The sequence below is a fragment of the Oratosquilla oratoria genome, chromosome 30 (genome assembly GCF_046742065.1).
Source record: "Oratosquilla oratoria isolate Oo_2021 chromosome 30, ASM4674206v1, whole genome shotgun sequence".
Classification (NCBI taxonomy): domain Eukaryota; kingdom Metazoa; phylum Arthropoda; class Malacostraca; order Stomatopoda; family Squillidae; genus Oratosquilla; species Oratosquilla oratoria.
In genome coordinates, this window is record NC_134806.1 from 14374306 (window position 1) to 14400150 (window position 25845).

The 25845-nt window shown below is 41.8% G+C and overlaps 1 protein-coding gene across 4 annotated transcripts in view; it reads left to right on the forward strand.

Annotated features, from left to right (window-relative positions):
• LOC143041028 (uncharacterized) overlaps window positions 1-25845 on the forward strand; it is a 173171-nt gene that overhangs the window by 136322 nt on the left and 11004 nt on the right. For all 4 annotated transcript variants that reach the window (XM_076212616.1, XM_076212618.1, XM_076212615.1 and 1 more), the window contains exons 6-8: window positions 20424-20641; window positions 22361-22610; window positions 24302-24520. In XM_076212616.1, the coding sequence (XP_076068731.1) occupies window positions 20424-20641; window positions 22361-22610; window positions 24302-24520 (687 nt within the window). The remainder of the gene's footprint in view (window positions 1-20423; window positions 20642-22360; window positions 22611-24301; window positions 24521-25845) is intronic.

Sequence of the window (25845 nt, forward strand, 5' to 3'; positions counted from 1 at the left end):
CATTATCAACAAAGTATATATTCAGCCTATTTTAACTTATTTAACGGGACTAGATATCAATTTTAACTTCTTAAAGCCCACTTGTACATCAGTTGCCACTTTTCAGTCGTGACTATATCAGAGGTCCCAAGGTGTCCGGCGAAAATCTTAAATGTGACCCAAAGTTACTGAAGAAATTTTCGACTGTGTCTCGCGTTGGACGATGTAAGTTTGCGTTTAATACTAATTACATGGGAGTCTTGTACACCTTGCCTTGGGCAGGTGTTTTCTTTCCAGGCCGATTTTGCGTATCACGGTTTCAGTGCTTGTTGGGTGACCGGACCCGAGCAAACATATTAGCAGTGGTTTCTTAAGAGATTTTGCATGATTGTGTTTGTCATAGAACGGAGTTATGTTGTCTTATGTATTTTTATGGTATGGGTTGTGTTGGTACAGGGCATAGATTATTTGTGTTTGTAATATTTTGCTGGGATTCTTCGAGTCATTGTTGTGGGTAGTGTGTGTGTGTGGGTTATGGATATGTGGGCTGAAGCACTCTTTGACTGGTGAATTCTTGTGTGTTGCTCTTTTGAGAGGAATTTTTTTTTTTCTCCTCCTCCGGAGTGGAAATGTTGTATATGTATTTTGGTGCAGCTGTGAATGCATAGTTTGGTTTTCTAAACACTTTTTGTATGGTGGTGAGCTCTTTGTATCGCCTGAATCCTGTGTTTCCAACGGTGACGAACTTGTTACATGTTGGTTGTAGGTGGGAGGGTGAATCACACGCATATCCTGAGGTGATTAGGCTTTTGTCATTGGAAATACTATGACCGTTTGTGGAGACTTGTGTGCTAGAAAGACACGCGATTGTGTTAGATCGTTAAAAACAATGTTCATGCTTGTGTTTTAGAGAAAGTGAAACAGGATGCATATGATAGTTTGTGGGTTGAGTTAACCCAAACAAATGGACAAAAAATGAATATAGGTGTAATATATAGGCCAAAGACATTATCATCAGCAGACAACAAACTGTTATTTCAAGAACTGTCTAGTTTCTGCAACCGGGATTTATTGATAATGGGTGATTTCAATTTTACTGACATTGATTGGATGACCCTTGAACATGGCCATATAGGTAGTTGCTTGATTGATTTTCTTGGTGACAATTACTTAATTCAGCATGTAAAAGAGCCCACAAGATATGGAAACTTACGAGTACTCGATCTTTTGATCACTAGCCGCGAAAGCATGGTAACTGATGTAGAAGACGGAGAAACTGTTGCGAATAGCGATCACAACCTAGTTAGATTCAAACTCCTAATTTTTTTAAGAATAGATACTTGTTTCTAAAATACCCGATTTCAGTAAAGCTCAGTTCATAGGACTACATCAGGAGCTTCAGCTTACAGATTGGGAGGCAAAATTAAACGAAAGACCTGTAGATCAGATGTGGGAAATATTTCAAAATACGCTCACTAAGATGATTCATACTTGCATTCCTTTTAAGGACAGACATCCCCCAAATCAGGCTCGCCCAAAGTGGTTCGACAAAGAAACTGAAAAAAGTATTGCTAAAAGAGACAGGCTTATAAGAAATATAAGTGCTCGGGTGCATCTAATGACTATGAAAGTTATGTATCAATACAGAGAGATTAAAAAAAAACAATAAGAAAAAGAAAACGACAATACGAAATGAACATCGCTGATAAATCCAAAGAGAATCCCAAAGAATTCTATAGTTACATTAGAGATAAAAAGGTTGTTAGGAATCACATTGGTCCACTATTATCTGCTGACGGTCAACTTGAATATTCAAATGAAGGAATGTGTAATATCTTAAACAATTATTTTAGCTCTGTATTCGTAAACGAAACATCAAAGTGAACTCCAAACTGAAACCTGTGAAAAGTCTAGGGTAAACTTACTACGGTAAATATAAAGGAAAAAATTAAAGGGTGTATAGATAAACTCTCAGTTAATAAAACACCAGGGCCTGACGGTTGGCATCCAAGAATCTTAAAGGAAATATAAAATGAGATTATTGTTCCATTAGAAATTATTTTCAAGAAATCCATCATATCCGGAGATGTCCCAAGAGAATGGAAACTAGCTAACGTTACTCCCATATTCAAAAAAGGTGACAAAAAGAAACCAAATAACTATAGGCCTATAAGTTTGACTTCAATCGTAGGAAAAATAATGAAAACTATCATCAGAGATGCTATCAAACATCATTTAGAAAGTAACCGTTTGATAAATGATAGCCAGCATGGTTTCAGACGGAAACGTTCTTGCGTGACTTACTCGAATTCTACAACACAGTTATCTCGAATTATGACAAAAGAAACAATATAGATTTAATACATCTAGACTTTGCAAAAGCTTTTGATACCGTCCCACACGAAAGACTACTTACTAAATTAGCTTTACACGGAATAAGTGGTAGCCTATTAGGTTGGACTAGTAATTGGTTGAATGGTCGAAAACAGAGTTGTTTTAAATGGAAAAACTTATAGATGGAAAAATGTTACAAGTGGAGTTCCACAGGGTTCCGTTCTTGGGCCACTTCTATTCATAGTATATATAAATGATATAGACCATGGACTAAAATCTACTGTTTCCAGATTTGCTGATGATACAAAACTGTGCGGAATGGCAAATGATCACTTAAACCAGTTAGATATTCAAGAAGATTTAGATAAATTACAACAATGGTCTGAAAAGTGACTAATGAAATTTAACAAGTAAATGCAAGGTAATGCACATAGGTAAAAATAACTAAGTACGATTACAAGTTATTTGGAAATTCGTTAACAAAAGTGGATAGTGAAAAAGATCTCGGCGTAATTATCAGTAACGACCTCAAATCATCCAAGCAGTGTATTTCAGCCTCTGAGAAAACAAATAAGATTCTAGGACTGATTGCGCGATCTTTTGATTTCAAAAGTCCATCACTCATTAACAAGCTATAAATCGTTAGTTCGTCCACATTTGGAATATGCTGTTTCCGTATGGTCACCGAATCTCATTAAAGACATTGGCAGACTAGAAAAAGTACAACTGCGAACCACAAAACTGATTCCAAATATAAGAAATAAATCATACGAAAATCGACTAAAACATATGAATCTGTTTTCCCTAAAAAAGCGTAGACTCGGAGGTGACTTGATACAGGTCTTTAAGATTCTAAAGGGAATTGACAACATCAAAAGTGACAAAATTTTCACATTGAATGAGAATCAGACAAGAAACAATGGTCTCAAACTGTCCGGAAATAAATTCAATTTGGAAGTAGGTAGAAACAACTTTGGCAACCGTGTAGTTAATGAATGGAATAAACTTCCTGCACAGGTAGTGCAATGTAGTTCAGTTCGAAGCTTTAAGAATCATTTAGATGCCTAAGCAAGATGCTGTAATGATTATAATTTATTTTATATTTGTTTTTGTTTTGTTATAATTTATTAGTTATGTCTATTATTATTTACCTGTTTATTATTTAACTTTGTTATTTACATTATTATAGTTTTTATTATTTTATTATTTTTTTCGCATCCGACCTAGATATGGACCAAAAGGTCTCCTGTCGGCATGCTCCGCCTTTGTAATCCTTTGATCTTATATACTATATAACCTTCTCACCCTTCACCCTAAGAAAAAAAAATATTGTAAGCAATCTTTACTCTCCTTCGGATGGGGGTGTATGTTTGTAAATACTTGGCACCGGGTCTGTAATTGTGGTATTATGTTATCGTTAGGTCGTCCATATGTGGTATCAAATTGTTGTTTTGAATTTGAGCTGAATAAGTCACTTTTGAAGGACTGTGATGGCGATAGTACTGTACCCTGCGGGACGCCGCTTTAAAGATGCTGGGCCTTTGGGAGTTTGTGATTTTGTCGCCCTACAGAAGTACGTCAGTAATTACACGTTCTTATGATTGTCAGAGTTTATGGTCTGTGGGGGTATATGTCGTTTTATATGTATATATAAATGTATACGGTTGTTTACATTATTGCTGATTGGAATTACTGTATTAGATTTATTATTTGATGAGTTAATTTTGTGAAGAGAGTTAATGGAGTAGTCTTCTGAATGTTTTGATCGTAGTGGTATGTATAGCATCATTCTTTGTATATACCAGTTCTTCCATTATTTTGGAGGTGAAAAGGAGATGGGGTGACAATGATCACTTTGGCGTTTGGTCTCAGAATAGGTATTGGTATGTTGTCAACCTTGGTGTGGCCTATGAACCCTCGAGTGGTTTAGTGGTCAGATTCTTGTGGAGGTTCTCTGCATGTCTTAAAAAAAATCATGGGATCTGTCTAAGAATAGTGAGTTGGATTCCATGTTTTATTAATTTATGTTTATTTTCGTCGTAGTTGAAGTTGCTTATGGTGTTGCATTGCATACTATATTCTGTTTTGTTTTGGTTCACGAGTGAGTGGTAACTCTTAACAAATATACAAACGCACATGTACACAGAACATCGTCACTAACACTGCAAGCCGCTATTATCGCCTTTCAACTGTGGGATGGGATTTTGTTTTTGTGTGAGAGTGTTAGGTCAGGTCACAGGTTAATCCATAGATCAGTCTTTGTATGGCCTATGAAAGTTCATATCCAGGAGGGTAGTACTGAGTAGCTGTCGGTAACGTGTCGATCGCGTAATCCAAGGTCATGGCCTCTTTCTTTTTCACAGTGGAAATAATCCTAGGGACCAGTGTACTTCAGCAGCATGTGCTTCACAATCCTATAAATAAAATCACCTGAAATCAGCCAAAATTACCTGAAGTCAACAACGCTCGAGGACATTTTGATTGCGCGCGGCACTTTACGTTGTCATCAAGTTTTAATCTCGTCGATCTTCCCGTGTTTCCATCTGACATAGCAGCAAGACTCGAACCCCAAACTAGGTGCTTTCTCCCCGTACGCACAGTTGCCAGCACTTACAACTTGTACAATGCCGTAGTTGTAGGCGTAACAAGTGTTTGTGTACATAGTGTTTATGTACATAGTGGTCTGGGTTTTTAGTACACAAAGTAGTAAAATGGCGTTCTTCGTTGAACTAAAGAATATAGTTTGTCATTAGCAAGGTGAAGAACGTAAAGTGGGCGTTTTAGTGAAGATTTTTTATAATGTTGATTAAGGGTTGCAAGAGTATATTTTTCGCGTATTGTGTTTTTTTTTTTTTTTTTATATAAAATGAGGACAATTCCACAATATAGGGGAAATGTAACCCTAAACTCTGAGTCTAGTACAACGAGTAGTATTACGTTTTTAACGTTGTGGGAGTGGATTCATGCCTTTGAATTTGGCTACCTCCCTTGTAAGGTGGAAAGTGCCGTGAGTATGTACAATTTCCAAGCCCCGTTATATTTCTGCAACAGCGCCATAAACATATACTTTCCATAAGTGCATCGCTAATGAATTGACAATGACACAAGCGTCGAGAACTGTGCACACACCTCCCCCTCCACCATAGAGGGGTTACCTGGGAGATGATTAGAATAGCCTGGTGGAAGTCATATTGAAAGGGACAGTGGCCCCAGGGGTGTGGGAGGGAGGGAGGGGGTCAGTTTTTTTTTTTTTTTTTTTTTTTTTTTTATTTATATATATATATATTTTTTTATTATTATTACTTTTGTGTGTGTGTGTGTGTGAAATATCACCCCCCACGGGGACAGCTTCTGTAACAGCTGGAAGTCCCGGGAGATGCGCACAGGGCAGCAATTCCGCGGACTCGACCTTGGGCTCCCAGAGGGGGTCGCGGTCGCTTTCCTCCTCCTCCCGATCCCGCCCTCGACGAAGAACACCTTCGGCTGTAGAAAGTAATCGTTAATCGGGATTAAATACTTAAAAGACCACCCTCGTAGGCTTAATTGGATGTGGAACGTGGAAAATGTATAACTTGTCAAGTAAAGGGAATGGCAGGATGCCTTATGTGCCACACGTGTGAGTACTAAGGCGTACGCCACTCGTTCATCACTTTGGGACACACACACACACGACTCGGAGGGTCAGTGGTAGAGTTCCCGGCCACCGCTACGGCGGTCTAGGTTCGAATCCCGCCCATGCTGAAATGATTTCAGTATCGCTGCGCTGCGAGTCGTTACTCCAACTCGTGGTCGGGGAGTTGGAGGTGTGTGTGTGTGAGGTCAGCATTACCCATAGATCGCTCATATATGAGCTCTGAGCTCTCTTCCGGGAGGGAAATAGCTGTCGATCACGAGTCCAACACTTGATCCAAGACCGTGGTTATTCACACATAAACACACACACACTGAATTGTTTGTGAAACCTCTGTTTCACCTCCCCCCACCTTGGCACCAATTTTATTCCCACGCCCGGAGGTGCGACCTTGAGGTACCGGCACTCGGTCCTCGGACCCAACTCAAAATCCCTAGCTTCCTGCCACCCCGCGCACTCGATCCTGTTGTGGCATGCGAACCACCCTCACCTCTCCCAGCGACTTCGCCTTCGCTTGCGTCATTATCGTCGTGTGTCCTGTTCTCAATTTGCCTACACTTTCACCAGCCTCGTCGTCAATGAATAGAACAAGACTTCCTGCTGAGGCTATCGCATATAGCACAGTCCTAAGTCGTAAGATTCAGGTAAACTTAAAAAATGTACTCGTACTGTAATCTCTTTCAACTTTTGTGTATTTGTTTACTCTTGATCTGGCCCTGTTGCGGACCAAATGGTCTACTTGGTCTTGTTCTTCCACGATTAACCTACACCCACCTTCGCCCACCCAAAGCCTCACCCAAAGCCTCACCCACAACCCTCACCCACAACCACTCGTCCGCTCTTACCCTTCCACCCGCCCACTTTCCACCTTCAACCCGCCCACCTTCCACCCTTCCACCTTCAACCCGCCCACCTTCCACCCTTCCACCTTCAACCCTTCCACCTTCAACCCGCCCACCTTCAACCTTTCCACCTTCAACCCGCCCACCTTCAACCTTTCCACCTTCAACCCGCCCACCTTCCACCCTTCCACCTTCAACCCGCCCACCTTCCACCCTTCCACCCTTGGTCAGGTCTCCCATACAGCCCCTAGGGCTCCTCTTCAGTCTCCTGTAGCACCATAAGGTCGATACCTATTACCAGAATGTCATTGTTCAGTCCCAGTCGCTCACTTTTCGTACAGACGCAATCCGAGGACCCAGTTCGCGAGCACAGTGACCACCCGCATCGATCCGTCGGTCGTAGAAAAAAAAAAGTTTGGTCCCTCCTGCATAAGTCCAGCCAAAGATGAATAGAATCGTCTGTAGGACCAGAACAAAGTCTGTAAAGTGCGCCACCTTAACTTACTTCGAAAACTTCACATTTTAAGACATTCTCCTAATTTGAACGTTCGGCAAGAACAGCGTGCTTCATTGATATAATTTGACTTCACCAATGCTTACCACATGCCCCGGCACTGTGGGCAGATAGGGCTAAGGCGATTGCTTCAGTTGCAGCAAAGATCCACCTGGCGTTATTTAGCCACAACAGATCTGCTCAGATGAAGCTGATTACTGAACACTTGTAACACAACCGGATGTCCGTCGCCAGTATGACGCCTCGCCTGCGGTCGCCCCGCCCGAACCCTTAGTGGTGCCGAGGGAACGAGGGCGGGGGGGTGGGGGTCCTTGCCGTGCGGGAGGGCACAACAGGGATCTTGTGTTCGGGGGGACCCCCCCCCCAAAAAAAAAAAAAAAAAAAGTGACATTTCGACTTCTCCCCCACCACCTCCATATTTGCACATCTCTTTTTACTTCTGCGCATCACTCATCCATATTTGTACATTTCGGCTTGTGGTCACGACCCCACTCCCCCGTTATTTGCCCTTCTCAACTCGTACACATACATACCCACCACTTGTCCAATCTCGCGCACCTACTTTGCTCGTACACACACACACACACACACACACGACTCGGTGGCGCGGTTGGTAGAGTCTCAGAGTGTCAGCACGGAGGTATCGGCGGTACCTGGTTCGAATCCTGCCCACTGCTGAAATTATTTCAGTATCGCTGCGCTTCGAGTCGTTAATCCAACACGTGGGAGGGGAGTTAGGGGTGTGTGTGCGTGTAAGGTCATACCATTACCCATAGATCGGTCATGCGAGCTCTGAGCTCTCTTCCGGGAGGGAAATAGCTGTCGATCACGAGTCCAACACGTGATCCAGAAAGACCAAGGTGAATACATACACACCAAATCCGCTCGTTCATCTACTTCCCGTCACTACCTCACACGCCCCTCCCCTCCCCTCCCCTCACCTCAGCCTCCTCCACCCACTCCATCGACCCTTCCTTTATTCCATTCTCTGCCATCGCGTATAAGCCAAGCCGCTCATTCGCCCATTCTTATCCACGTGCCCATCCACATTCACCTTCTTGCACCCTTCTCTGTCGTCCTTCAACCATTTGCTGACCCCCCCCCATCCCCTCCCGTCCACCGCCACACGCCTCCTCCCCCTCCCCTCCTACACTCGTTAGCGTTTGTTCTTCACACTCGACCACCATCGGTCCCCTTTCACCCTCGTGCGCATGCGCACGTATGCCAGGTTGGTGAAAGGGAAGGCTGAAAACCAAGACATCAAAAGGGCTCGAGATCTAATCTGATCTGACGGGCATCGAGAAAAATAAAATAAAAAAAACGTTTTCTCTTTTTCTGCATGAGGGGAAGGAGAGTAGAGGTCGCCGATTAAATGGAGCGGCCTTGCTGTGGATGTGCTGTGTCTTGCTACATTGCTTCTGACCCAGGGCAGTGGGCGAGATGCAGGGATGACCCGTCATCCAGAAGGAGCCAAGGAAAGAGGGAGGGAGTGGGTGAATGGGAGTGGAGTGTGTGGAGATGGAATGGGTGGGAGTGGATTTTATGCCTTTGACTTTAGCTACCTTCCCTATAAGGGGGGGGGGGGCAGAAGCCTTTGGTATAAGTATGTATGAATTTCAGTACTAGAATAATACACAGTATCGTGTACACAGCCACGGATACGCCCATCTATCTCTGGTTCCTCCCCAACGTGTGCATATTCCCCCTCCCTCTCGCGTACACATACCACACACACACACACACACCATTTAATTATGTACCTTTCAACTTTTCTGTAGGTGAGCCTTCTCTCTAAACTGACCACCCCATACTCACCCACCTGACCCGACACAGCAGCATCCCCATAAATCACGTTCCTTGTACATAAATACATAGCCCTTTAGCAGACCCAGACCTTTCACCTAAAGCCGTGAACTTTACTTCTCGGTAAGGGCGATTGTTGAAGCGCCCGTGAATTGTGCTGAGGTGACTGAAATGGACTGGAAGACTAAAACCGTGAAATGTAGTTGGCAGACCAACTGTTCAACCAACGAGTCGAGTGACCATAGTAACTCTTGACCTACAAAGGCTCTGCCGGGGGTTTTTAGCCCTTCCTGGGCTAACTGAACGATAGCACGAACGGGACTTGGCGATCTGTAACAGGTTTGTGGGCTAGTGTGAACATGTTTGACCACTCGCCGTCTTTCGCCTTGCAGATGCGTTCGTGGTTGACTGCCATCTTGTGGGTGGAGCCTTTTTTCACAAGACTAGCTGGCTGCTGTCGAACATCGTAAGAATAGTAGAGGGTACTTTGAGAAATAAAATCCAGTGGGGAAAAAAATAGATAAACGTACCAAATGCTTACAACATGGTACTTGCGTAGCGAAATCCCTAATCAAAACACTTGGTCGCGACTTTACGACAGTGCCTGATCGTTCGACGTCATACGCCCGCATGATGTCTGCAAACAACACCCCGATGACGAAACAAGAGCTCCCTCCCTCCCGCGCGCTTGCACACACACACACACACACACACGAGACTATCTTGCTGATGAATACAAGAATGGCATTTCATTATATGTAGTAAGACATGAAAATGTAACATCGAGGGAATGCAAAGATCGGAGAACAAAATTAACCACAGTCTAAAAAAAAACGACAAGACTGAAATCAAATTGACTTCTCGACATTGGAGGAGCGAAGAGAGAGGCGACAAGATAATTGTATAAAATATGCAGAAAGGATTTGCTGGTACGGAATGAAAGATCAGCAAGTGGTCAGAGTGATTGGCATATATATATATAATATATATATACATATAGAAGATACCATTGACTTAGTATAACTTTACATAGACGTGCAGACTTGGGAACAAGTTGGTCGAAAATACAATTCGGGCCAACAACATAAACTAATTTAAGGCAGAGTTTGACGAGTGACGTCAAAGGGGCCGGTTCGTGTGAGAATACGCAACCACATGTACTAAAATTAAGTAAACACGCACACACATTAACATCTATAACTGTCGTAAATGCGTATTACTAAACGTTCTCGAAGGATAGGAACGCTGTTGAATTGTCAGCGACGAAATAGTCGACCGCCTGAGGGTGAGCAAGATCGCATAGCGGACGGAATAAATTGCATAAAGTGGCTGGTCGTTGTTATGGAGCAACTTGAATGAGGTTGCTGCCTGCATCAGTTGCAACTTTTTAATTCCTGAGCAACTAACGAAACAATTCTAATTACAAACTGCAACTGATATATATATATATATATATATGCATGCATTGTTAAAATCGACAGCGTTAGTGAGGTTGTTGATCTTGTGAGTATTCTCCAGTTTTCTAACCAATATTCTGCCATTTAGAGGGTGGGCATAGACCAAGTTGCCAAAATGATTAATTTATTTCAACGTTTCGTCTAACAAAGAGACATCTTCAGGAAATTCTGTAACATAGATAATAATGACGTACAGAAATAAAGAAAACATGTAAATCTAACCAATTATACAAATATAGAAGTAAATATCAATAAATGCGCAAATTCACACAAATTAACACTATACATGGGCTGATGGGGACCGTTACTTACAATAGTTAAAAGGTCCGATGAAATGACGAAGAAAACCCTTCGCTCGGTGACATATATACGCACCTAGCCGGCTTGGGTGGTGGTGGAGGGCGGGAGAGGGGGCGGGTGTGGTATCTCATTAATACGTGAAGAAGAGGGTTGGGGGGAGGATGGGTGCGTCTATATGTCACCGAGCTAGGTACGTATATATGTCACCGAGCGAAGGGTTTTCTTCGTCATTTCATCGGACCTTTTAACTATTGTAAGTAACGGTCCCCATCAGCCCATGTATAGTGTTAATTTGTGTGAATTTGCACATTTATTGATATTTACTTCTATATTTGTATAATTGGTTAGATTTACATGTTGTTTTCTTTATTTCTGTACGTCATTATTATCTATGTTACAGAATTTCCTGAAGATGTCTCTTTGTTAGACGAAACGTTGAAATAAATTAATCATTTTGGCAACTTGGTCTATGCCCACCCTCTAAATGGCAGAATATTGGTTAGAAAACTGGAGAATACTCACAAGAAGATCAACAACCTCACTAACGCTGTCGATTTTAACAATGCATGCATACAAGAGAATCTGCTCCCCAGATATTCATATGTATATATATTTTACTATGTCGACTTATGCTATCGATGCTTTAGGAACTATCATGGTACCCCTGCCGCCCAGAGTCGCATAGCATTGTTTGTCGAGATTGGAAACTAGTCTGAACACATTCACTCTACACATGACCAACGAAAACCTGCGATCGACTAAGTTATTTAACGAAGATTAGACATTTGAAAAATCGTTTATCATCAACGTCTTCAAATAATGTTAGCCAGGTATGTCGAGCACATTATTGTAATGGAGATGACAGAAAGGCTGGTGAATTGTCTGCGACGGATGAATACGAGTCTGGCGTCAGGTAGAATAAAAGCTGTAAAGTGCGTCACCGTAACGGTGTTGAAGGAAGCAGTCAAGCTTTAGCCAGAATAAACCAGATGAAGTACTTTCATCGTAGCGGACGCGTTGACAGTGGGAGACGGGGAGGGGGACGAAGAAGAGGAGGGTTGCGGGGGGGTGGGTGAGGTGGGTTCCGCCCGGAGTGCATGACCAGGCCATAAGGTACGGACGAGGAAGCCTCGTGTGTCGAGAACACTCCCGATAGAGGGAGAAGTATTGCGCCTGGATTTCCGTTGTATATCGAAATCCAGAGAGTTAGGAACTCCTCCCCATCGCCCCTCATCCCAGCCTACTTCGGTACGGTGGCAAACCACCTTCCTGAATAAAATTACGTGGCGACGGTCTAAACAAAATCGTAGGTTTACGCAGCCTTGGAGTAGACTTCTCGCGTGGTTGGTCATCCGTGGCAGAGACTCTACCGGGAGTGTTTTTGGGTGGGCAAGGTCCATATGGCAAGGGTTTCGACGACCCTACTACGCTGCGGGCAATTCCCGTTCTCAGTTCGGAACTGAAAATACGTTGGACCTGGCAGTCACGAACCCAAGGCTTTTTCGGTTTGGAATTTTTGTCAATGTCGCTTTTGCGCTGTGCCACTCGACTATCGACGCCTCCCTCCCCCCCCCCTCGCACAAGATTTTAAGAAAAAACTTTATGCTGAAAGATACAAAGACGGGTCACCACGAGCATAGTTCCCTTCCCATATAATACATCTAGGTAAATACACACACACACACATATATATATATTGTGTGTACAAGATTGGAAGTTTGTTTATACTTTTGAATATGTAAGACTTGTTGTTCACATACATGTTTTTGACCACTGAAGACCGGAGGTTACTCTTAGCTGAATAAAATCGCCAGACGTCAACTAAAAGAAAAATTTGTGATAACACTCCAAAACGGGTGTATTATTATACAAGTACTTAGTGCGGGTATGAAAATACATGTGCATATGTTTACAGGTTCATCGACCATTAGTGTACCGAGTATGTACATGTAGATGAGGCTGAATACATCCGTGTAAGACATTGCATTTGCGTGTATTCCAAGAGACACCTACTGTATCCCCATGTATTGGTGTATATGATGGCTCCTTATAAGAAGACCGGGTTATCAGCCCCTTACTGAAGACCACTCTCCTCGCTACACAACACTTCCAATTGTCCTTTGTAACTAGACAATGGAACACAGTAGAAGTGATGGTAATGGGAACAGAGAGGGGAGGGGTGGGAGTCAGCAACCCAAATGAAAGCACATCACCCACATGCAAAACAATAGTGAGCGTGGGAGGAACGTAATTTTATTGCGACAATCTGGAGGAAGCGGAAGGGGACAAAGGTAGTAAACAAAGTGCCTCAGTTGGAGAACGTGTGTGTGCATAGAAGGGGATCAAACGTAAACTCGATGGAAAGACAGAAAAGGAAGGTCCGGGGAGGTGTGAAGACTGTGAAGGAAAGGGCACAGGTGCTTGGAAGCAGTGAAATAGCATGGCGTAGAAGAATTGTACAAGAATCAAGGAAAGCATGGGAATTTTTGGTTTGAGTGCAGAGAAAGAAAGGTTTCGGGTTTAGGACATCAAGGGGATGAAATCAAAGTTTCAAGTTTGGAAAACATGAAAGAATCGAAGGAAATAAGAAGGACTGAGCGTGAAAGAATCAAAGGTGTAGGTCAGAAAGGAATGGAGAAACATGAAAGTGGAGGACAGAAATATTAGTGTAGATTTAAAATTGTGAATTTTATGTTTGTGTATTTTTGTTTTGTGTATGACAACCTTCTGTTGATGGGCCAGCAACCCTCTATAAGAATAGAAACTCCATAATATACAGGTGGTTGCAGTGTAATTATAATTTTATAATGTAAATGTATTTTATATGTATGAACTATATGTAGTAGATTGTGTAGGTGAATGTGTGTAATGTGATGTGATCTGAAAAGTGGGAGTCATATTCTACAGCACTGAAAAACAAGAACGATATTTTGAAAAAGAAAAATATCTACAGTGCATGGAACATTTTTGGAGATGAAATAGGATTAAGTAAGGTTAAGATAATTAAGATTAAATAGGAAAGGTGTCCTCTGGCTCCAGACAGGATTCGAAACGCCTGTCAAAGATGTAGCCAAAAATATTTACTTTTAACTTCATAGTTTATATAAAAAAAAAATGTAAACTAGTTTTGGTCTGGCTCATATTGATCACTGTGATAACCTCGTCTTATGGTTTTTACCCCAGGACTGAAGAAAAATATTGTCTGCATCCCCTCCCCCCACAACCCATCTCTATATATGAGGATAGTTCCAAAAGTAATACCTCCTTCGTAACTTAAAAAAAAAAAAAAAAAAAAAAACGGGAGTGGTAGAAAAAAAAAAAAAAACGGGAGTGGTACCATTAATACTAGCCGACATTTTTTGCTCTAGAATGATTTTTTTCTCCTCATAATCACACATTCTGGATGAACTTTCATTAGCGATGAACAAGGGCCTGGGCATGTACGGAGGGCGGTTTGTCACTCTCGCCTCTGTCGCCACTCCGGAATCCACGAACCCATCTAAATTTGCTGACATCAACTGTCTCGGCTCCGAAAACGTTCACCAATTGCCTGTGAATGTCGATTGCTCCCACTTCTGCGTGGGGGAATTCAGTGATTCATCTCTGATTCCGACTCTCATCCAATTTTCAGATTATGTGTGCGAAGGCTCATTCGTCATGCCATAAATCCCCTCTGATCGCTTTGTGCAGAGAAAAAATGAAACGGGAGGCATTACTTTTGGAACTACCCTCGCATATTTCTATCACTCATCGGACAAAATTATTATGTATCTCACGCTGAGCAAAAACCTATGAATGTATCTTACTGCACAAAATCCCTTTATGTATCTCTCCTTCCCAGTGGCACCCCCCCCCCTTACCCGCATGAACTCCCAAGGAACTCTATATACGAGATAGCTACTGGCACGAGATATTCAGTTATTTATGTATACATTTCCCCCTCCTATCATACTAACAATAACTTTGTTCTTCACGGTTACTAACAAGTAGTCCCACAGCGATGGTGTGTGATGGCGACTAAAGGTGATCTTAGGAAAACCAGTTACAACCCAGACAGGAATAGTTCAGGCCCTGTGGTCGCTCTGGAGACTAGGACAGCTGTAGAATCCAACCCATGGCGCACATCTGTGTAGCCATTTTCAGGGTCCACTTCTCGTTTAACCCCACGTGGGGAAGGGGCTGGAAAATGTCCTCCAAGAGGCTCGAACTCAAAGTCTGATCCATGATGCCCCACCCAAAACCAACTATGGAGAAGATCTGCGATCCATCACTTCGGAAGGACTCCCTCCGAACACTCCCGCCCCCAACGACTCCACCAAGCGAAATGGAAGGATACAGAGTCCTCTCCATCCAGCTCTCCTTTCGCCACCGCTTAAGCTGACCAAGTATTTCCTCTCCCTACCCACAATCCTCCCCCACGCCGTTTATTTAAGAGAACCCGCTCTCTGTCTGGAACGGCATATGGAGGATGCATAGAAAGCATCGTGTCTATATCCTATCCATCATGAGAGCGGCACCACTGTAAGCCCGTAAACTATCTCAGCTGCGTCACTAATGGACCGAATGACTTCTGACAACAGTCAAACAAAAACCCAAGACATGTCCTCCAGCCTATCCATAAGGGTTTACGCCGCCTCAGAACAGAAATTCGTCCAAACCCAACACCATCCCTATGTTCAGAATACACAGAACCCCCCCCACACACACAAAGCTTACCAAAACCGTAGAACTTACGAACACTCGCCAATAACCGCCTCTCCGTGACCCAGTAGGCTGGAGATGGTTAAATTCAAAATTTCAATCATGCATTTCAGTCGTACATTTTTGCAGACGTCACCGGTACTGACACTTCCTATAATGTTCCTTCCACTCGCTGAAACAGACCCCTCACCTATAGTTTAAAAAAAAATGCATATGAATCTATGATCTCAAATTAATGTGCAACGTTAGTTAGAAATCCTTTGACTTATCTACTAATCGTAGGAACAAAGTAAGATTGTGTGTTGAGTTTACTCCACCCTTCAAATGATTGACCTCGTAGGCCTCTCCCTTCTAGCCTCAACACCTACGTTGCCACACACACACGTACGTACCTCCCTACTTTACCGTGGCAACACTGTCAAAAAAAATGAACGTCATCTTATTTTCTTCGACAAAATTTCCCCACACATCTCATTCTCCTGCAATCCACATTTACATAACTCCAGATTTGACCGCTGAATAGGTTATGCAACTCAAGCTTCACTTTACTGCGTTTTTTTTTTTTTCTTCCTTTCACCCCATCCCCCTCAACCTTGTATAATCATCCCTGGTTCACATGAAGCTCGCTGGAAACACCCCATCTATTTCCTCCCCTCAGTTAATCTACAAACTCCACTCCCACTTCAAGTATGTATCCCTAAGGAGGCAGCAGACTCCTGTCGATTTTTTCCTGCATCAGAGTATCCGTTTCCACTCCAGATTACACAACATTTTTGGCGAAAATAATGGGAAGAAAACCTGATAACACATTTAGCACTTAGTTGTGTACATAACCATTTAATAAACTACGCCTGCCTCAATGGTAATTTTGCCAATCGAATACATCTTACTGGAATGTCCAACATACTCGGCCCTTCTTAACAACAACCTCATTTGCCAGCTTTTTTTTTTTTTTCTAAAAAAATTATTTCAGTAATCTCGTTTAGGGAAATTCACCTCAGTACCCCAATCTTCAGCCCTCATCCTTTCAAGAGACGAAACCCGTTTCCTAACATAAGCCCTTCATGTTATAAACGCTCCTGACATGGCGCCCAAACATTCCCCGAGTTCAAGGTAACACAATATTTTTGAATTGATCCATACTTATCGTCATTCTTCATAGCCTAAATATGATTTTCATTATCGGTGCTATATTGTCTTTAAGAAAAGAAGCGTTGTTAATTGCAGGCGATGTCATACAAGACCGCACTATGACGAAAAGCAGTGTCTCCTTGCGAGACACCATATGACGTCATGTCGCAGGCTTCGGAAAATTAACGGATTTTGGTGTGATTCCATGCACCCTATTTCCCACTTTCTTTAACGAGATGTATACACCAACGGTCAGTTTCAAGTGAAAGGCGAGCGAGACTGGGCTGACTCAAGAGGGGGTGGGGTGGATCAATACCTACGATAGATTGGTGGGCCGCTGCAAGACCCGAAGCTGAATTGTTATTAGAAATGGGTTTTGAAAACTAGATTATACCCTGAGGGTTATCCATGATTTATGCTCTACTCTCGCAATAAACACCATTTGAGAACAGGTTCGATGTGAAAAGAAAATGGAAATTTAAGATGAATGTATACCTCCCCTCCCCAATTATGAACACTGAAAAGTTGAAGTTTTTCGTTGTGGAAAGAGAAAAGTTAGAAACAAATGAATGGGGGTATTCTTCCCGTGTGGGTTTTGTCGTCCAGTGAATGTTTACAATGTATAAGGATGCATAATGTACAAATGGAATGTTAGAACTGTAAATATATCCTTGCATCATATTCCCGTCCCATTGATCAATTAAATTGACTTTGATAGCGTTAAATGTTTTATGTATTTATTTTATTTTATTATTGTTGTTGTAATAAATCGAACACCAAAAGATCTCCCTTAGTACAAGCACTGTTAAAAGAGCTCAGCACTGCGTACCTTTATTGTTGTGAAAAGACGTTATATGACCCAGGCTGCCAGACTACTTGCTGTCACGGTAAGGTTGGTAAGTGTGGTATGTCGTCGTGGGCGCTACTGCACCTAGTAGTAAGTAAAACCTCGACACCGTAAAGTTGGAAATGTTCATATAAATGGAGTACTCCAAGTATTTCATTGAACTATTGTGTAAGGTCACTTGTAAGTGAAAAACTTCCGCAAACCAGTCCTGGAAGGAACCACGAACGAACCGAAAGGCACAAAACATTTCCAAATGTATGCATTAATGTAGATTCCCTGCAGTAAAGGCAGATATTTATAGGGACGATCATAGTATTATTGGGCTAAAGTAGAGAAATGCACGCACTAATGAATTTATTAGTGATGTGTATTGTAGTATGTGTACACAGTGTACGTATATATTTTGCAGACCAGAAATAGCTGTGTTCGCAAATGTAGATATTACCTACCAAGTTAGGCTCCACCTAAGCTCGTAGGTCATCGTAATTTCCCCCTACGCTGCCGTAGAGGTGTCAGAGAACTGAATAGAATAGCTTGGCCGTGGCGTAAAAATGAGTGCCAAGCAGTAACTAAAAGGTTGAACGAGACATTCTGAGGGTTTGCTACGAAGAGAAATGAAAACACATAAACCTGGTGGCAAACATAATTGAAACATTATATGGTAGGGGACTGCGCAAATGCAACTACGTAATATACTTCATTGACCATTTGGATTTTTCCCCTCCATGAGAAACCCTTAGAATAATTTAATTCAACAGAGGTGACAAATTTCGGGATTGACACGAATTTCTTTAGTTTGGGATTGGGAATATGCGACCCCAACCCTTTAACTGGCAAGGGTTCGTCTAAGCTGATTAAAGTCGTCGGTCGATAACTGCAGGATCAAAAACCTTATTGTCCACGGTTGGCATTTCGCTCAACAAAGCATCGAATACTGCCTTGCACCATTGATTCTCATCCTAGCCACCGCCAGAGGATTTTATTCAGTCGAGGGAGGGGCTGGGTTGGGTCTGTGCAGATGACGTTCGAATGCCCACAGGACAGGAAATAGCATTCGTTCCTCCTGGACGGCCTTACACCCTCGCCCCTTGAATATACAGACGTCTTGTAGACTTTGTTCTGGGTAGCGCCTCCTTCCTACTTGGTAGAGTGCACTGAGCACATGCTGTTGAAAATCTGTTTGTGTTAGTAGTGTGTTCTTAAGAGCTCTTAGATTTTCTTGTAAGGAGAGACTATCATACCTTATTACTATGGACAGTTCCCAAGAGAACAGATCTGGTGACTCATACATTTAGAGACCAAGATGTTGATTCTAGGATGTAGGGTGTAATTCAATGTATAGGTAAATTTTGTGGCTGTCATGAAAAAACTTATACATTATTGAACAGGGTTACTGTTGACCAGTATTCACATCTAGTAATTGTAATAATAAATTGAAACTACTAGATATGTGTACTTAAGTCTTGTGCAATAATACAAAGTTTTTGGCTTCTCTGGCCCACTATCAGTAATCTAACCTATGTTGAGTAAGTAGAATGGGTTCTGTAGGGTTAGTGATAGCTGAAAAGAATATTGGCATCAGCCAAAGCAAAATCTGTGAGAAAAATCTGTTACATGAGGCTAATATTTTTTCTTTTCTTCACATACAAGGAACAAATTATGTAAATTGAAAAAATCTGGCATCAGCCACAATTAAATCTTTAAGTGAGAAAGAAAAATGTGACAAAAATTAATATTTTTTTCTTTTATCTTTACACCAGGAACAAATTATGTGACCATATAGTTATCTCTCACACTTTATCTCTTTAGCAGGGTTTGCTTTGGGAGCTCCAGCTGCATGCTTACATCTTCCTCCTACTATGTGCCCATTAATACTGTAGTCATTTCCTTGAAGTCATCAAAGATTTTTACCTGTTGCAGATCTGCTGATGTCCTACTTTATCTGGTGTATTGCCTCCAGTGGTGCAGCCAGAGATAGATGGAGAATTGCATCTGATCTGATGAAATATATGAAAATTAGTGTCTTGTTGAATATATGAATATGATCTCAATAAATATACCAAAGTTACAGAGCTGTTAAATATATGAATTTTAATTTCTGCTGACTGCTTATCATTAACCCTAAGAGAAACAGTAATGAAAAAGTTTAGATATTATCGAAAACTGACATTGTTGCTTCTTAGGTAACAAAAGCAGACAATGGATCAGCCAAAGGGCTTGACAGCACTATGATTACTACTACTATTATTTTTTCATTTCCCTTGTTCCTACATTAGCCTCACATGGCTTAATGATAACACTTCCTTCATACATAAAACATAATTTCAAATCCTGGGGTGGACAAAAATGAGTGCTGTTAGTAAGGTTTCAAATACATGTATATTGGCACCTTGGCAGGCCTGCCTGATGCTCTGTACAGCCAACACATATACAAAGCCTATCAAACACCTTCCTAGTATGTACACATTTTGCCCTTTCAATTAAACCCTCTTAGTAACCACCCATACATTACTCAGCAAATCTGGGTGAAGGCAGGTCATGTCTGTGTCAGAAGAGAACACACCATCTGCCCTAACTTATATTGTCTAAAGTTCTTCAGGGCAAGGGCTGGTCCAGTAATCTTTGGCAGGCTGCAGTTAACTAATTATTGTTACTATTCTTATTACTATTGATATTTTCACTTCTGCATTGAGATTGATACATTCTAACTATAATCAGGCAGTTCTATTTAGAGACACCCTGGATGGTCAAAGCATAAGACCTACTTTCCAAAGGACCCAAGGAATGGAGGCTGTGAAAATCTACAGGTCTTCATAGAAACCAGTTACAATAATGTTGGAAGAACATAAAACTTGTTAAATTCATGAAAGGTTTTCTTCTACAGCGGTCCTAGCTGATGATGGAGGGTTCATGGCTGCCTTGACAGCAAGCTCAGAAACGCGTAAAAAGGTGGGCCGGAAGCGCAGGTCAAGTGAGGGCGAGAGTAAGGGTGAAGGAGCCAAAGATGAAACGGAGGTCAAGGTACCAGGAACACCACCCAAGGGAGATGAAAAGACCTCCCCACCAATCCTCTCCCCAACCAGTGTCAAACCCACATTCAATGTAAGTACACATATTTTTCTTTTTGATTTTGTAAAAACAACTTTGATGTAGCTTTAGACCCATTTTAGTTTGTACAGGCCCATTGTTAAAGTAAATGCTACTTTATGCATGTTTGTACAATTTGAAGATGCATTAGAGGACAAAATATAAAGTAGAAGTCTTGGTGAAGTGCTCATTAAAATAAGAAAATTAAGTTAAAAACTAGTCACATAAAATCTAAGAATTAGAAACAAACTGTCATCAGTGAAGAAAGTCTTACCAGGTTCAAATGACAACAAGTGTAACAGTAATGTACAGTAGATATGTTTAAACAGGATGATGTTCAAATAACCAAATTTGAATACTAAAGACTGATGGATGAGGCTGTCAGACAAGTTTGCTAAGTTGTTCTTATTAATTTGGACTTTTTCTCTAATGTTACTGAACGGTTTTTCATATTTTGACAATTTTATTCATGTCTAGGTGTGTATTATTCCAAGATTGTTACTCCAGTAAAATATCTAAGATAAACTTTCTCTTAGTAATTCTCTGTCAGATAAAAAAGACTTACTCTAGTGTAAATGGGGTTCTACATTTGCAATTGGTTGATTTGACATGCTCACAGAAGTCTACAATAATGATCCACCAACCTTAGTCAGAATCCATATACATCAGTTGCAGTCCACGTACCTGTCACACTGTACATTCCTCAGTTATGACAATCTACATAGTTCCTCAGATGTGATCAGTATACCTTTATCACATTCCACTTACCTTGACCATGATCCACATTCCTGTTATGATTTACATATCCTGTCACTAACCACTTAATCCAGTTATGATCTACATACCTTTACAGTGATCAACACACATCTACTGTGGTCCACATATCCATTATAATCCACACACTTCACTCGTGATTGACTTGCCTCATTAACAATCCACCTAATACATTCAAAATCCACCTCCCCTATTTTATTCACCTATCACATACACAATCCATCTAATTCAGTCACTATCCTCCTTCCTCAAGATAACCTACCTACATCAATCTTCATCCACATACCTTAGTTGCGATCTGCATACATCACTCATGGTCCACATAACACCTCCTTCACCTCAACAGTTTACAGAATCACCCTAACCATGTGGTCAATTAATCTGTTGCCCAAGATCTCTCGTGCAGGAGACCCACATCCTCCCCAGGTAACCAGCCACAACCAATGGTTCATCCCAGAAGTCACTCAGAGAAGATATTTTTGTTATCTCGATAGATGTGAGTGGGGGAGTAACGAATATGTGGTGGGTGCATCTGGGGAAGGTGAAGTCTGTAGCATTTTTAATGTAAGATGGTAACTTAAATGTAATTATGCCAGTGTGGATTTTACTTATATTAGAAGTGATTTCTCAGTTGGGTTGATGTCTATGAGAGACTGGTGAAGTACAGAATATGGATGTTTGTTGTGCGGTGCTTGTATAGTGACCACAATGTGGAACAAGCTGTAACTTATTCATAACTTATTGATCATATTCCACAGTTAAGTCAGTCATGTTGGTTTTCTTTTACAAACATCATATACACCCTTCATATACTACTTATGTCCCCTCCATGCTCAACAACCCCTCCTACCCTATGTACACCCTTTCCATTTTCCACACACAACCCTTCCATAGTCCACAACCTATCCCATGCATGACTTGTATTGTCAGCCCTGCATTGACATTTCATTGTTCCTACAGTTCTACCAGGAGACTTTGAAGGATGACGAAGAAACAAAGGAGGAATCAGATGCCAGTGATGGTGGTGATGCAGAGATGGAGGAGGAACATTCTGCCAGCAATGACGCTACAGATGCTACCAGCGGAGAGCAGGAGAGCCAAGATGAAGAGATGACTGATGTCAGTGAGGAGGGGAAGAACGAGGCCTCTGTGACATTGCAAGAGTCCACAGAGGGCGCCCCCATGGAGGCAGCAGAAGGCTCTGATATGGGTAAGTAGAACCTGGGGAAGAGGAGGAGGAAGAAGGAGGCTCAAGGAAGAGGGATTGCTCTAAGGAATTAATTTTGGGAGGAACTGGAGGTTGACAGGAAGACATCATTGGTTGTATTGCAGGTATATGGATAGAAAGAGGCTGTTGAGGGCAGTCACTATTTTTTACATGAGTAGTAGAGCTTATAGTAGGGTAAAGAATGGAGAGAGTGAGTGGCTCAAGGTGGAGGTGGGACTGCACCAGGGATATGTAATGTCACCTTGGGTGTTTATTGTGTGGTACAAGAGGTAAAAGCAAGGGTAATGTAATGGTTGAAGTGGGAGGAAGTGAGAGGTAAGCCAGTTGTTTACAGATAACGATGATCTTGTGGTGGGTCAGAAGAGGGTGTGAGGCAGTTAGTGGTGGAGTTTGAGAGGGTGTGTGAGAAGAGAAAGCTGAAAGTAAATTTGGACAAAAGTAACGTGATGAGATGCACAACAGGAGGGGATGTCAGTGAGTTGGAAATAGCCTAGGTCTTTAATTAAAGGAGAAAGATTTGAGGAAGTGAAGAGCTTTAGATATATGGGGTCACATGTAGCATGGACTTGAGGAGTGGGGGTGGAGTTAAGTTGCAGAGTAAAGGGAGCAAGGAAATATGGGGGAATGACCAGTGTCATGAAGAATAAGTATCTGAGGATAAACACAAAGAAAAGACTATACAAAGAGGGGATTGTGCCCACAACACTGTATGGGGTAAAGACTTGTGATTTGAGAGAGGCAGAAAGGAGAAGCCTAAATGTGTTCAAAATGAAGTGTTTAAGAATGATGTTGGGGGTTATGAGGATAGATGGAATGAGAAGTGAGGAGGTGTGATGGAGAGCAGAAGTGGAAAGAGAGCTGGCAAGTAGGGTTGATAAAAATAATACTGGGCTTGTTTGGGCATATGGAAAGAGTGAGAGAAGAAAGGACTAACAAAAACACTGTGGAAGGCAGAGGTGGATGGAGTGAATTTGAGAGAAAGACCAAGAATGAGATAGATGGATTGGATGAAGGGTGCCTTGGCTACAAGGGGAATGTCTGTCAAGCAGAGAACGGAAAGGGCAAGAAATAGATGTGAGTGGATAGTGGTTGTGAATGGATGAGAAATTGATTTGACCTAAAGGGATTTCTTCTTGTCTACTCTGTCAATCCTTGAGTGGATGTGGGGGTTAGGGTCACTATGTAACGAGGCACTGAGGATGAACCAGTTTTGGTGTTTGAGCCTTGATGTGGAGTTCCTGTACCTTGCTGCATTACTTGTAACCCAAGCAGTGGATGGGGGACACAAGGAATAATCCACTCACAGATTCTTTTGAAAAACAAGTCACTCATATTTATATCAGAAATACTGTTCTCAAATATATGTCAGAAATACTTGTATATTGATATATGTATGGGTGTTAGAAATGGTATCCTCTCAAATTATATTAAGGTAAATCTCTCTCAACTTTGTATTAGAAATCAGTGACTACCAAACATTTTGTAAACCACCCAGAAACATTGTGTTCAACTCCCAAGGGTATGAAACATGATGCAGTGATCTTATTTATACATACATATACCAAAGGCTTTTTCCCCCTACATGGGGGGGTAACCAAAAAGAAAAAGGTATAGAAACCACTTTATATCTTGATGTAATTTTTTGTGTATTGATTTCCCTTTCTCCTATACAGAGGGGAATGAAGCCATCCCAATGGCCCCAGCTGTGCCAGCTCCAGCACAAGAGGAATATGAACATGTGGAGGTGACCTTCAGTGACCCGGCACCAGAGTCCCTCAAAGGCGTCCTTGTGTACCACCGGCCAGCCCAGAAGACGAAAAAAGCCGTCTCCTGGAAGAGTGAAGATGACCTGTGTCAGATGCGATACTTCGAGTTGGACCAGACAGAGCGAGGTAAGAAGAGGAGGAGGAGGAGAAGGAGTTATGATGATGATAGCTATTGCTATAAGTTTCACTGACTGGAAACACGTAGTACCAAAGTGGATGGCAGTGGGTCATGAGTTCTCCCATACATCTCTCTCAAAAGAAATGTTTGGCCATTATCTGTATTTCATTAGTGTGAAACTGTTTTTGTCTCATTGACTTTCAAGCATAGGAGGAAGGGAGCATTTGATGGTTGTCAAGTTTCCTTAATGTGAAACACCAAATGGAATATTGACAGCATAAGCTTTATGTAGTCAGTACTGGGGACTCTAATGGCAGCCCCTACAGACCAGAGTTACACAGTATTTTTTATAATCAGAGTGGTTATGTGTGAATGACATTTTGACACAGCCCAAAGGTATTTCTTCCCATCTTCAATTTTTCTGCAGAAAGGGTGGGTTGCTGATTAAATGAAGTGGCCTTACTGTGGATGTGCTGTGTCTTGCTGCATTGCTTACGACCCAGGGTAATGGGCGAGATGCAGGGATAACTTGTTATCCATGAGTAGCCAAGATGAGAGAGAGGGAGGGGTGGTTAATGAGAGTGGAATTGGTGGGGATGAAGTGGATGGAAGTGGGTATATGCCTTTTGACTTTGGCTACCTCCCTGGTAAGGGGGAAAGAGCCCTTGGGAGGACTGAAAGGGAGCATACTGGAGTGGATGAAAGATTTAGATTTTTTAAAGGAAAGCTACAGTGATAAGGATTGTAAACTAGTGCAAAAGGACCTGGATAGGGTCTATGAATAGAACAAGGAGTGATATTCTGTAAAAAAAAATATACAAAACTCTGGACATGGTCAAAGCAAAAAATAGACCATCATGGAACTATAGAATGGAAAATAGAGTAATGACAAAAGTGAAAGAGGAGAAAGATGTGGGAATATCAATTACAGATGATCTTTTGCTGGGTAAGCAGATGAATAGAACAATTGGAGGGATATATAAGAAGGGCATTCCATTATATGGATAATGAAATAAATATGATGAAACAAATTATTAAAAACCTTATACAACCCAGATTGGAATATGCAGTAGGGTTGTAATCACTTGACAAAAAAAGAGACCTGGAAAAATCCTAAAGAGTCCAAAGGGAAGCAACTAGAGAAAATATATGTGGTGGGGGAAAAGAATACTGCCACCAAGTATTTCCACTTGAGTCGTTAAAGGCGACAAAAAAGGGACGGGGGTTGGGATTAGGAGTCCTACTACCTGTAGCCCCAAAAGGGGACATTCCTAAAAAAGAAAGAAAAGGTAGATGATGATGATATGGTTTAATGTCACAAACTCCCCCTTAA